The sequence below is a fragment of the Muscardinus avellanarius genome (genome assembly GCF_963383645.1).
Source record: "Muscardinus avellanarius genome assembly, chromosome: 2".
NCBI classification, from domain to species: domain Eukaryota; kingdom Metazoa; phylum Chordata; class Mammalia; order Rodentia; family Gliridae; genus Muscardinus; species Muscardinus avellanarius.
Window position 1 is genome coordinate 70520529 of NC_137787.1, and position 13793 is coordinate 70534321.

General features: G+C 33.5%; 1 protein-coding gene across 1 annotated transcript in view; it reads left to right on the forward strand.

Annotated features, from left to right (window-relative positions):
- LOC308258341 (sodium channel protein type 3 subunit alpha-like) overlaps nucleotides 1-13793 on the forward strand; it is a gene marked incomplete at both ends in the record, with an annotated part of 90442 nt that overhangs the window by 40982 nt on the left and 35667 nt on the right. The window contains 3 exon segments of the mRNA XM_080688847.1: nucleotides 4419-4592; nucleotides 5365-5721; nucleotides 7706-8176. Of these exon segments, the coding sequence (XP_080544973.1) occupies nucleotides 4419-4592; nucleotides 5365-5721; nucleotides 7706-8176 (1002 nt within the window).

The window sequence follows — 13793 nt, forward strand, 5'->3', positions numbered from 1 at the left end:
CTGCACTATTTGATTCAGGCAAACACCCACGATATTCTCTATCTTTAGAACCTGTGATACTGTTTTTTATTTTTTTTCCTTGATCTTTCTAATCATTACATCCTACCTGTTTTTCCCTTCTCTTCCTATGCCTGTTAAGGGTGTATTTTTCACTCAGTATATTTGTGTACTGAACAACTCTAAAAAGAATGTACTCTAGTGGTATAACTTGTGTTCCAGTTTTATATTTCCAACTGTTATAGATCAGTGCTCAAGGACAACTTTAAATACAATATGTGCACAGCTATCTTTTTCACAGTTTATTAGAGGTACTATTAACCTCACTTTCAATCTAATTTTACTTTTAGTAGTGGCCTTCTATCCCCAAAGGTAGAAATATTATATTATGACTTATTTTCCTTTATTTCATATGTTGACTTAATACAATGATTCAATATTTAATCTTTTAAGACATCTCTGTTTCATAAAATTATTACTAAAATATTTCTAGTACTACTGTCTATTGTTTCCTGACCAGCCACCATCAACCTATTAAAAGTTTGTCTGTTCATCTCTGAGAGCTGCACCACACAAACACTTACATATTTACAAGTAGGAATATATTTCTGTTTGTCATTCTCTAGCCACATTTGAGTGTTCTTACTCATTTAAATATTTTTTTTCTTCTTCAAAGAGAAACGTTAGCCCCATCTTTCTAATATGATACTCAGACCATAATGAACACTCTTTGAGGGTACTGGGGATTGAACCAAGGTGTATTCTACCTCTGGGATAGAGCCCCCAAACCAATTTTATTTTGAAACAGAGCCTTACTAATTAATGAGACTGGCCATGAACCTGATATCCTCCTATCTTATCCTCCCAAGTAACACCACACCCAGTATGAGTACTCTTTTCTAACTCCTAACTTGTGAATAAAACATACTTAAATATTGTGCTGTGAGTTCTGGTTTTCAAATCCATTATATGTTGCTCAGTGGCAGTGGTCTTAACCCATTTTTCTTTTGCATCTTCTACCGTGCCCAGTGGTCATTCAATAAATAACCCACCACTTGTTTACCCCAAATAGGCTACTGAGGTACCTTTTTTTTTTTTTTTTTTTTTTGAGAGAGAGAGAGAGAATGCAAGGTTTGGAGTCAGGTAAAACTGGGTTTGACTATAGTTGCCAATACTCATTAATAACATGGGCTCTGGAAAAGTCTGATAAACAAGCCCAGTCTTTGTTTTCTATTATCGGAATGGATGCAGTAACAGCCACCCCTGAGAGCTGTCGCAAAGGTTGAATGAGGTAATGTGAAAACACCTACACTGTGCCTGGTGTCTAGCATGCGCCCACTCAACAGCTTCCTTCCTCTTATATGTGTGCTACTAACCTCCCTCAACTGTATTTGAAAAACTGATGGAAAATATTTCTGGTCTAGCTCTTGTGTTTTTTTCCAGGATATTGGACAGTTGAGAACATTGAACAGGTGAAAAATATTTCCGAAATTTGCCAGAATAAAGCAGGAAATTGAGGATTTTTATGGACTTCTGATGTTGAAGTCTTTGGGTATGGGAGCACAGAATGAGAAATGTAGGATTATAAAATAATCCAGTGGAAAAACACTAGATTAAAGCACCAAATCTGGGTCTGAGCCCAAGAGTTCATGCTAAATGTCTATGGAGTCCTGAAAAAGTCACTAATATCCTTGGGTCTGTCTCCTCGAGGCACATATAAATGATGAGTCTGTTGGACTCTGTGACTTTTTGTGTCTCTCACAGTTCTAAAATTCCATGAGTTTATAGCAGTAACCAAAATAATGAGGACGGGAAGTGGACTGGGAGATTTATGACAAGTAGACTGTGATAGAACCATTGGTAAGTTCAGGTTAATGCAGGAGAAAGAAGGCTCATAAAGACGGAGAGCACAGATAACAGGGTACAAACTTGAGTATCCATTTCTAACTACAAGAATAAAAAATACATAAATTGACTGTCTCTATCGGCTGAAACTTCCTTATTATACTTAACAATAATATCTATCAATAAAGCATTATATAGTCTAAAAGGGAATTTCAACCAATCTGATATCCATAATAAACTTTATAATATTCATATATATGAAAATAGTATATATTATATATGGAGAGAGGAGGAAAGTATTCCTTATATCATGGATACTTGGCTGTCTTCAGCTTATATTGTATTATAGTATAGGAAATCCTGTCACAAATATTGTGGGGACTTTCTAGTTTGTTCATTAAAATAAATTTGAACTACTATGGACTAATTTATTCAGATGATTACATGCCGATTTGTAGATGAAGAAATAAATGTTTTAGTTAAATTAATAGTAAAAAAAAAACAAAACATAAAAAGGTTACGGAACAGTCAGTCTTGACTCAGATCAAAATGCCCTTTTTTGTATCCCGTTTCTGTAGTACATAAAAATTGTATCACTTCTTTGTTGACTAGGTTGATCAAATGTGAGTATATAAAGGCATCAAATCTCCATTGAGTTTCTCTAAGACACTCTGTGCTTTTGTTGTTGTTGTTTGTTTGTTTGTTTGTTTGTTTGGTTGGTTGGTTGGTTGGTTTTGGTTTTGGTTTTTAGCCATTTGAAAACCCTTGCTTCTACCTTAGAAACTTTACAAACTTAAAGAAGTTATTCAGTCATAGGAGTTAGACAACCTCTTCATCATACAAATATTCTTAACTAACCTGGCAGTGTGAAGCCTAGACTAAAATGTACCAAAAACAATATCAGGAACTTGGGATCCTAAATTAAAACTTTTTGAAGCAGTATTGCTGTGATTTTTTAATACAAGTTATAATTACAATATTTTTAAAAAGTTTCATGATAGGATTCCATTTTGGATAGAAAAGTGTGAGTTTAGAGTACAGATGTTTGTTTGTTTGTTTGTTTTGTGGTACCAGGGATGGAACCCAGGGGCATTCTACCTCCAAGCTATACCCCCAGCCCTATTGTGTATTCTTTATTTTGAAACAGGGTCTCACTGATTTGCAAAGGGCCTCAATAAGTAGTATCTGAGGCTGTTTTCGAACGATGATCCTCTTGTCTCAGCCTCCCAAATTCTGGGATTACAAGTATGTGCCACCATACCAAGCTTAGAGTATAGGTTTTTAAATGCAAAAAATGTTACCATTTCAGAAGACCAGAAGAGATCACCTTATGATTTTCTGTAGGAAGATAATTGAAGATCATTTAGCTGCATAATTTCTAGCTCATTTTAATGCATTTCTATCATCAGGGTGCCCATTTCAAATAATAGCTGTTTCTGAAATTTTCAAGTAAGAAATCAGATTTGTATAAATTAGAACTTATAAGGAAACTTATTATTTGAGAAAAATCCCATGGCAAGTTATTCTATAAAATGTAAAAATTATTTTTCAGTGTGTATTCCACCATTTTCCTACACTTTCATGTTTAAAATGTGTTTTTATTTCTCTTTGAATGAATGCATGACCAACAGGAATAGCCGTGTTTTCTGGGGTGAATATTTCCCTTAGATCTTGCTGTGATAGTGAAAATGAGGTATTAGCTACATTTATATTTTTATAAGAGTGACCTAAGATATATTTTAGTTGATGGGATAATTAGGGTACCAAATAATTTTAATACTGTTTTTTTGACAAAGGATGATTTATTTTGCTAAGTAGTAAACTTTAACCATCATAAAATTCAACCATTCCAAAACGGAATTAAGATAACTCTTCATGTCCTTTTTTTTCTCTTTACTGATTATTTTAAGTTAAAAACAAATGATCTTTTTTATTGTTTATATTCCTATTGTCAAATACACATTTCTATCCAGACACTGAAGTAATTTATTTATCTTAATTATGGGTATATGCATACTGAAAATGTACTCCTGCCGGTTTCAATTAAATCTTCAGTTCCCTGCTCTACTAATACATTACCCTTAATTTTGAGGCATATATCCAAAGATCATCATTATAAAACAGCCATGCTAAACACAGTCTTGCTCCAAGGATGTTTATAAAATTATAGAAATAAAATGCCATCTAAAGAAAAATACGCTATCTAGGACAAAATATACTTTTAAGTAAATTTTAACTAATTTTTAGTATTTACAATAATAGATGGATTTGTTCCTAATGCAGTACTGTCCCCTGAAATTTTGCTTGTAAAAGTACAATTTGGCAGCATTATTCAATATCTGATTTAAAATATGAATGGGGAATGTTTTAAAAATCTATGTTATTCCTGGAAATTCAATTGATTTGGTAAGACAGATTCACTTAACAGAATATTACCTTGGTTGGAAAATGCTAAACTTGAATTGATTTACTAAATTCAGATTTTAGATATTTTTGTTCATTATTGTTTAATGTTCTTTAAAAATTCTTGAAGCATCAAAATTTTCAGTACCTTAAAGTATTGGTCTCTACTTTAGGTCTTCACTGGTATCTTCACAGCAGAGATGGTTCTCAAGATCATTGCCATGGATCCCTATTATTATTTCCAAGAAGGCTGGAATATCTTTGATGGAATTATTGTCAGCCTGAGTTTAATGGAACTGGGTCTGGCCAATGTAGAGGGATTGTCTGTACTGCGATCATTCAGACTGGTATCTGCACATACACTTATATCTTACCTCACATTTACATAATATTTTTGAGAGGTGTATTTATAGACTAATTAGAGTTTTTAATGACATTTTAAATTTATATCAATATGTGATTTTTAAGAAAATATATAAACTTTTTCTTTAAAGAAAGGAATAAATTATTTTCTGAGACTCATAAAATGTTTCAAATATTTTAAAATGATTATATATGGGGCATATGAAAGGGCATATTTATGCTTTCTAAAATTCTCTTTTAAATTCATAATTTCTTACATTATGGTATAAAAGAAATGCAAATAAAACTTTTAGGCTCTAATTAATCTTGAGTTTTATCAACTCTATTTTATTAGTGGGAATTACTTCTAAACAACAAGAAGGAAAATATTTGGTGTATTTAGCATTTAAAAAAATAATATAACAAGTGTTTGGGTTACAGGGATAAATCACATTAAAATGTACAACTTTTATTGAAATTAAGTAAATGTGTGTTTTTGAAAATTGAAGAAAATGCTGATTTTAAAATCAGTTTATTTTTTTTCTTGCATAATGATCCATGAAGAAAATACATCTCACTTTTTTTTTCTCTTTAGTTTCTAAAATACATTCTGAAGGTGACATTGGTCAATAAATATTAAAATGTTTATGATCAAAGTAGTAACTGAGTATATCTTTAGATAAACCAGAAATGAGGTTTTTTAAATTTGCTAATAAAATATCTAACTTCCAAAATTATATTGTGATTACCACTGAGTATCCCCTCACTTTACTCCAGCTCCGAGTCTTCAAGCTGGCCAAGTCCTGGCCCACACTGAACATGCTGATCAAGATCATCGGCAACTCGGTGGGGGCGCTGGGAAACCTCACCTTGGTGCTGGCCATCATCGTCTTCATTTTTGCCGTGGTGGGCATGCAGCTCTTCGGCAAGAGCTACAAAGAGTGTGTCTGCAAGATCAATGAAGACTGTGAACTCCCACGCTGGCACATGAACGACTTCTTCCACTCCTTCCTGATCGTGTTCCGCGTGCTGTGTGGAGAGTGGATCGAGACCATGTGGGACTGCATGGAGGTCGCGGGCCAGACCATGTGCCTCATTGTTTTCATGTTGGTCATGGTGATTGGAAACCTTGTGGTAAGTATGTATTACAAATGCTCAGAAATAGGGACAAGATTAGGTAGTATATAATGAGGCCTAAGCAATATATATAGTTTTATAGTAAATGGTTTAGTCTCAAATTCCCCTACTAGCAAGTTACTTCATTTCTCTGAGGCTCAGGCTCCCTAACTGTGACACAGAAATAAGAAGACGAAATAGAAGTCTTGATGTGAGGATTAAATAAGATTTATGTAATGTAATGGTCGTAGTGTAAGATTTTCTCATTGTTTTCTTCTTCAAAAAAGATACATTTTCAAAATCTGGACTAGTTTTATCCTAATATTATTTGATAATATAATCTACCAAACCAAACAATACAGATATTTATTCTATTTTAAATCGCTTTCTGCACATTTATAGTTCACAATGTTTGCTTAACCAAATACATAGGTTTCGCACTACCAAGTTGTGAAGGAAAATTTCAATGATATAGAGCATTATATTTTAGCTGTTGATTATAATTATTTAAATAATTTAGAAGGACACTAAATATGTTATTCTCTGAATTTGCTTTAGTAAAAAAAATAATAAACTTGGCGTGGTGGCACGCGCTTGTAATCCCCGTGCTTGGGAGGCAGAGACAGGAGGATCGCGCAGGTTCGAAGCCAGCCACGCTGGCTTAAGAGACCCTGTTTCCAAATGAAAATATAAAATAGGTCTGGGAGTGTAGCCCAGAGGTAGATGGGTTTCCAGGAACCCCAGTACCACCAAAGGAAAAAAAAGAAAAAAAGAAAAATAATGTATTGCAGCTTTAGTTATTCATATGTATGGATACAAACCATATTTCAATGACTTGCTTTTAGCCATGATGTAAAAGCATTAAATGTAAAAGTACAATTTGCATATGTGTTTGTTTTAATGCTTAAACTTCTTAGTCATGTGCAAACTATTTCTTTACACAATCATGGTAAGCCTTCCCTTTGAAGGGTACATTTTAAATAAGATTACTAAAAAGAATACTAGTGAGATACTTGTGAAGATGTAGCTTTTTTTTAACCTCAGTATAGTTAGTTAGATAGCTAAGTTCTTAACAAAATCCGATACAGAAATAAGGGAACAAACTGGGTTCTTGCTTTGCATCTGTCTTTCTACCATGTAACATATGCTGAAACTCAATAATTACATTTCAAGCTAAAAATATTCCCATAAATAAATTACCTTTCACATCAGAAATTGTGAGTTCTTCCTGCATTCACGATAGTTTATCAGTTAATTAGGTATTTTTTCCATGTATCCCAATGACACTCTAAGAATTAACATTTTCTCATATTTTCATGATAAAAAAGAGAAGGAAAAATGTAATTTAGATTATATAGGTCTAGCCTAAACCTTGGAATAATTTTCATTTTTTCTCCATCTGTTGAGCTATTTAAACACATAATTTTCAAAGAATATTTGATGGAAAATGTGTTAAGCCTTATGTAATTTGCATTTAGAAAATTCTGCTGTTATAAAAATTTGTGGTGATTGGGCTAAAGAAATGTGTATGTCGTTTTTTTTAAATAGGCTATTAAATTAAAAAGTTTATTGCTTGCAAAAACAAGAGCAGGTTATTAACTAGAAAAACATGGTAAGATAAAGTAAAATTATTAATAGGAATATATTTTTCACTGGTAACAACCTTAAAGGTAGGATTTTGTCTTTCAACTGGGAAGTCTGAGTAGATGCAGTTTAAATCTTAGATCTACTTTCCTGTTGCGCTTTTCAATAAGAGAGGATGCCTGATTTACCATTTTGCCTTACAGCAGGTCAAAGATATCAAGTCCTTTGTATGGTATGTGATTTTAACATGCTGTCTGAAATATAATAAGCATTCAAGAAGCACTCATTAAGATAGTTTTAGCAACACTCTATGATCTTGCTGTTTAGTATGTTGTTTTTATTCATACTTTAATACTAATATAAAATGTTCCCCTTTTTTTCTTTTTCTTTTTCTTTTTTTTTTCTTTCTCTCTTTTAGGTTCTGAACCTCTTTCTGGCCTTATTGTTGAGTTCTTTCAGCTCCGACAACCTTGCTGCTACTGATGATGACAATGAAATGAACAATCTCCAGATTGCTGTAGGAAGAATGCAAAAGGGAATCGATTATGTGAAAAATAAAATACGAGAGTGTTTCCGAAAAGCCTTTTTTAGAAAGCCAAAAGTTTTAGAAATCCATGAAGGCAACAAAATTGACAGTTGCATGTCCAATAACACTGGAATTGAAATAAGCAAAGAGCTTAATTATCTTAAAGATGGGAATGGAACCACCAGTGGTGTCGGTACTGGAAGCAGTGTTGAAAAATATGTAATTGATGAAAATGATTACATGTCATTCATAAACAACCCCAGCCTCACTGTGACAGTGCCAATTGCTGTTGGGGAATCTGACTTTGAAAACTTAAACACAGAAGAGTTCAGCAGTGAGTCAGAATTAGAAGAAAGCAAAGAGGTAAGAATGTTTTTAAGTTTTAGTTGCATTGCCTGCAATGACCATGCACTAGGGTTGTTTGATATTTTTATTGTGTTTATGTGCATTATTAAAAAGTATTATATGGCTTAGGAATGTAGTTCAGTGGTAGAATGCATGCTTAGCATTCCATCTCCAGTGCTGAAAACAACAAAACAAACAAAACAAAAACTCTCCAAAAAACAAGGTAATAGTGAGTCATAATGGTAACACTAGGTAATCATGAGAAATTGGTAAATCCAACTGTCCACAGCAAATCACCATTCTGAACAATTAGTATGTTCATTTTTTTGATAGTTGAAAAGTTTGATTAAGAATGTGACCTCCCATCTAGACATGGTGGCACATGCCTGTAATCTCAGTGCTTGGACAGCTGGGACAAGAGAATCACAGGTTCTAAAATAGCCTCAGCAAATAACAAGAATCTCAGCAACCTAGGAAGACCATGTTTCAAAAATAAAAAATAATAAAATGGACAGAGGGTGTAGCTCAGAGGTAGAATATCCAGTCTCTCTCTCCCCCCTCCCCCTCTCTCTCTCCTCTCTCTCTCTCTCTCTCTCTCTCTCTCTCTCTCTCTCTCTCTCTCTCTCTCTCTCTCTCTCTCCCACACACACACACACACACTCACGCACACACACATACACACAGTGTCCTTCCAAAAACCAGATACTATGATACTATGTAATATATTCTGCTTTATACCACATTATGGTCTCACAAAAAAAATCAGTGTACTCTATCTTACAATTGTGATGGTGTTATCTACTTTCCATATTAGGTTTCGCTATAACTTCTTAAGGTAAGAGTTTTGTGCAATTTTTGTTCACCATTGAAAAATTTGTTCACTTGATAGTGTGAACTAATTCTGTAATTGATATAATACAGTAGTACAAGTAGTACTGATTTTACTTTGCCCAAAGATGAGCACATCTATAAAGTCTTCCAGATTTACTTAAAAGTACTAAGAACTACTTTTAAAACCTCCCCTTTGAGGATTATATTTGACCTGCACTTGGAAAATCTGCTCTTATTATCTCATTGCTAGTTGTTAGAAATAAGGGAAATTGTTTATATTCTATGACTAGACTTAATAAGGCCTTATGGTATTAGTTTAAACACATTCTTTAACCCTGGGTTCTAGAGAAAAGGATTAAAATATTTTACTGTTATTTACTTATGGACTTTTAATACAACAGTTGGAAGTAAATCTAGCACAGATGGAGTTATAGAAGACAAGTGTTAGCTTGAGGGCATCATGTTGAGACCATGAGAATCAGACCACTGATGTCTGATTTTGTGAGCACATTTTAGGACTTTCTTTTTCCAAATAAGTGTATCAGTATAATTTGATTTGAAATCCTGTTGTAAGTATCTGACAATGTTATATTCATAGCTTCCCTTTTTTCAAGCATTTTAGTGCTGCTGAGATGTAAAGGTAAACTTAAAAGTATTTTGAAAAAGGAGAAAATACAAAATGAGGTAGTAATATCCTTTCTCTGAATTCTACTCAAATTCTGCTTAGTAAATTCACTTCTAGTTTATGTTGCTCGTTCTGAAGAACTAAAAATTCGGTTCCAACTTTATTTTCCATCCCCTGACATCAGCTTTTTGAAGAAGCACCAATTAATTACCAAGCACATTGAGCACTTTTTGTGAATTTGGCAGTCCACTGGATACTAGTGGTAAAGAGAGTTAGAGAAGAGTTCCATAAAATAATTCTCTTTTAGGGAACACAACATCTTTTTGAGTTAACAAAGGCTAACTTATTAAGTCATTAAAGACCTGTTTCAAAGTTAAATACTGCAGGATTACATATAAAGGTATAGGTGTTGAGAACAGTGTGAGTAGTTGCTAAATGAAAGAGATAAAATTGGAAAAGCCATCAAGGCTTGGGTCGAATATGGATGAACAGAAAACAAAAAGCAGAAACTTACAAAAGGAAATCCAATCCAGAGGTGAGTATGCACTCAGCACTCAAATACAGATGTGGAACAGGGGCATGAAGAAAGTGATTGAGCAGATAGTAGGAACCAGGTTTGCGTGCCTCTGGGAGCTCCATGGTATAGTTTTGAAGTCAAATTTTGGAGTTGTCTGCATGGTCAATAAGCATATATATCATTTGTTTTTAAACAGAAGGCGGTGATAGGAAAATGATGTTTTGGAAACATGACTTTATTATTAAGGGGCAAAGCAGTTCAGAGTGAGAGATAAAGGAGATATTCTTGGGAAATGTCGTAGCAATCATGTGATAGCAACATGATATAAATCTGGGGGAAGATAAGTAACTGAAATGAACTGGCAATTTGACAAACCTCTAGAATCTGAAAAAATTGAAAAAATGGCAATGCCACTCTCTGAAATAGTCTTCTTTTTAAAAAGACAAAATAGGTGTTCCTTTGGGATATGAGGTCAGCCTTCTATATCTACAGATCGCACATCCAAGGATTTCACCAAATGCGAATTTAAAATATTATTTTTAAAAATTGTGTCTGTGTTGGGCATGCTGGCACATACCCATAATCCCAGTACTCTGGAACCTAAGGCAGGAGAATTGGAGGTTCAAGGTCAGCCTCAGCAATTTAGTGAGACTCTGTTTCAAAAGAGAAAAAAAAAATAAAGGCTATGGGTATAGTTCAGAGATAGGATCCCCCTAGATTCAATTCCCAGTAACCCCACCAAAAATAAATAAATAAGCATTTTTCTTGTCATTATTTCCTTAAAATATAGAATAATGGCTATTTATATTACATTAGGTATTCAAAGTAATCTAGAGAAAAGTTAAAATATATAAAAGAATAAGCACACGTTGTATGCAAATAGTAGACCAGTTTACTTAAGGGACTTGAACACCACTGCTTTTTGTAATTGCAGGAGTCCCCATGGAAACCTTGGGATCACTGTGTGAATTAGAGGTGATAGTGTTGGTAACCAGAGCCTAGGTGAAAGGTCAGTGTTAGAAATGGATTTGATGCTGCATATTTCAGAATGATTTGGTTCCCTGAAAATAGAATCGCCAAAAAATTCATCATAGAGCAAAAATGAGGATACTAGGGATAAAAATAGCATGAATAGCCTAAGGTCAAGAAAAGGTAGAAAAGCCAAAGAGGTAAAAGAAACTTTTGCTAGATGAATACCACAGGATTTTATGTCCTTCTACCAAATAACTGGTTTTCAGTGTGCTTCAAAAACTTCGAAGGGGAAATTGATATTTCTTTTTAATGGATCAACTATCACAAATTTGGAATAGTGAGATACAATATTTTTCTCATTATCAAATTCTGAAGGACATTACCTGAATAAAAGTTTCTTTTGGCGTGATTTTTATAACCATTCTATCCTCTTTCAAGCTAATTTTGAGTTCATGAAATCCAATTACAGAATATAATAAAATTGTTTGAAATATAATATATTAGTGGGAAAATCATCAAAGTATATATTTTTATAATGATAGGATAAATTTTCAAGAGATCTTGCAGTTAGTTTAAACTCTGCAATACATTTTATATGGGTGACACATTCAAATTAGTATCAGAAAAAGCAAAAAATGAAAAAACAAAACAAAGCAAAAGCAATAAGGCCATTCTTATGTATGCTCACACACAAGATAAAAAGCAGTTATTAAGAAAAAGAGTAAAAAGTCGGCATGTCCCAACATTACAGAAAGGATTTAGATAAATTCCAGCTGACTTCAATTTTGATCTGAAATCTTCAAAAACTGGTGACACTAAACATTGGTCACGTTTCAGGTGTCAACTGACACCAGCTGTGTTACTTGTTTATCAAAGCTCTCACACCCACAAACAAGAACTTACAGCAACATTTTGGTTCATGCTTCTTAGTTTGGGGATCATAGCAGAAAAAGAATATTGAGCTCTGCTCTGGAAAACACAGAATATCCTTTCACTTTAATGACAAAACCAATAAAGTTCAGGTTATATATTTCTCACCTTAAATATAAAAACACATATTTTCTGTTTAAAGAGGAGGCAATAAATTCATCATTAACTTTGATGGTATTTGAAAACACTAGCTACCCTATCCTTTCCATTCATGGCATAATAAAAATCTGTCTGACAATTACAGCAAGGAATAAATGTTCCCTAGAAATTTTTAGCAATAAACAGTGAATTTTCTGTTACTTTATATAGCATATGTACATTATAAAAATGTATTATGTCTGCTAACATGTATACCACTAACATACACAGGCTGGTGTGGGGAAAAGCATCAGCTATTGCATGAAAAAAATGGAAGACAACTAAAGGCATGGAGTTCAAAATAGTGATATTTTTTATTTTGTTTTGAAAACTTGAAATTATACAGATCTTGTGACAAACTGTAATGTAGTATTTTGTTTGCTTTTATATTTTTAAAGTTCAAATAGTCATGATTTCTTAGAACTTTTATGTAACTGTAGATTTTTAAAAGTCAGTTCTTTGAAGATTATTGTTTTCCTAAGGCAAAGGATATAGAGTGTTTTTAACCATCCTATTTGAAGTTGAATTCCAAACTCAGTCTGGCAATATCATACTGTGACCTTCACTGCTTACCATTCTTACTTCTCACAGGGGTAAAATCAAGCTGGAGCCATCAAGAATGCAGCTCTGGTGTTTTTTAACCAGCCAGAGACTCGTGCAACCACTTTTACCCAGGTTACCCAAGCAAGTTGTACATGTACAGTCACTTTTCAAGTGACTTTTGACTGGTCTGCATGCTACGCGGCTATGTTCCTTCCCCTGCCGTGGCAAGGAAGTGCTAGACGCGCCCAGCTGCTCTCTGCTGAAGCGTGTGACACATCACAGCATGGCCAGACGAGGCGGGCAGTCTCAGCGTCATATTTAATTCTGCAATGAGTTTTCCAGTTTACTCTTTAAGACTTCTAAAAGCAATAATTGCATGCTCTATAGGAATTATAATAGATATCATAAAACATGATAGGAATGTTAAAAATTCAATATAGTCAAGGACTTCAGAGAGCATGCACTTTTTTTTAATTTCTCTGCTTTTATTTCATTAAAACAAGACCACAACAGTTTTGTTGTTGATGATGATTCAGCCCTTATAAGTAAATTGTGTTACCAAAATAAGCCTCACAGGGTTTTTTGTTTTTCTGATAGTACTGCCATTTTCAGATCATTATATTCATACTTATGAATATAATCTTCAACCTAACCAATTAATGTGTTCCATATGGAAATATTTGCTTTCATGTTTTTGAGAAAGGCTAAAAAAGAGTAGGGGTGCTGGTGAGTTTTGGAGAAGGGCCATAGTCTGTATATGCATTTGGACACCACATATCTTGGATTTTAAGTAGCTTACGAAAGTTAATTCAAGTGTCTCCAAAACCACAATGATCATTGTAAGGTGATTTAAAAAAGGAAAACATCATAGGAGAAAAATTTCATTACATTCTGATCATTAAGTAGTTTGTTTGGTGTACTCAGTTTTCATTTAAAATTTCCCCATGTACATTGATTTCTTCCTAAATGTTCTACTCAAAACTGAAACAGAAAAAAAAACTTGAAAAAAATTGTTGTTTTCATTACTAATCATAGCTTTATGATGAGTAAATAACATCTTCCAAGATTATTGTAGCTTT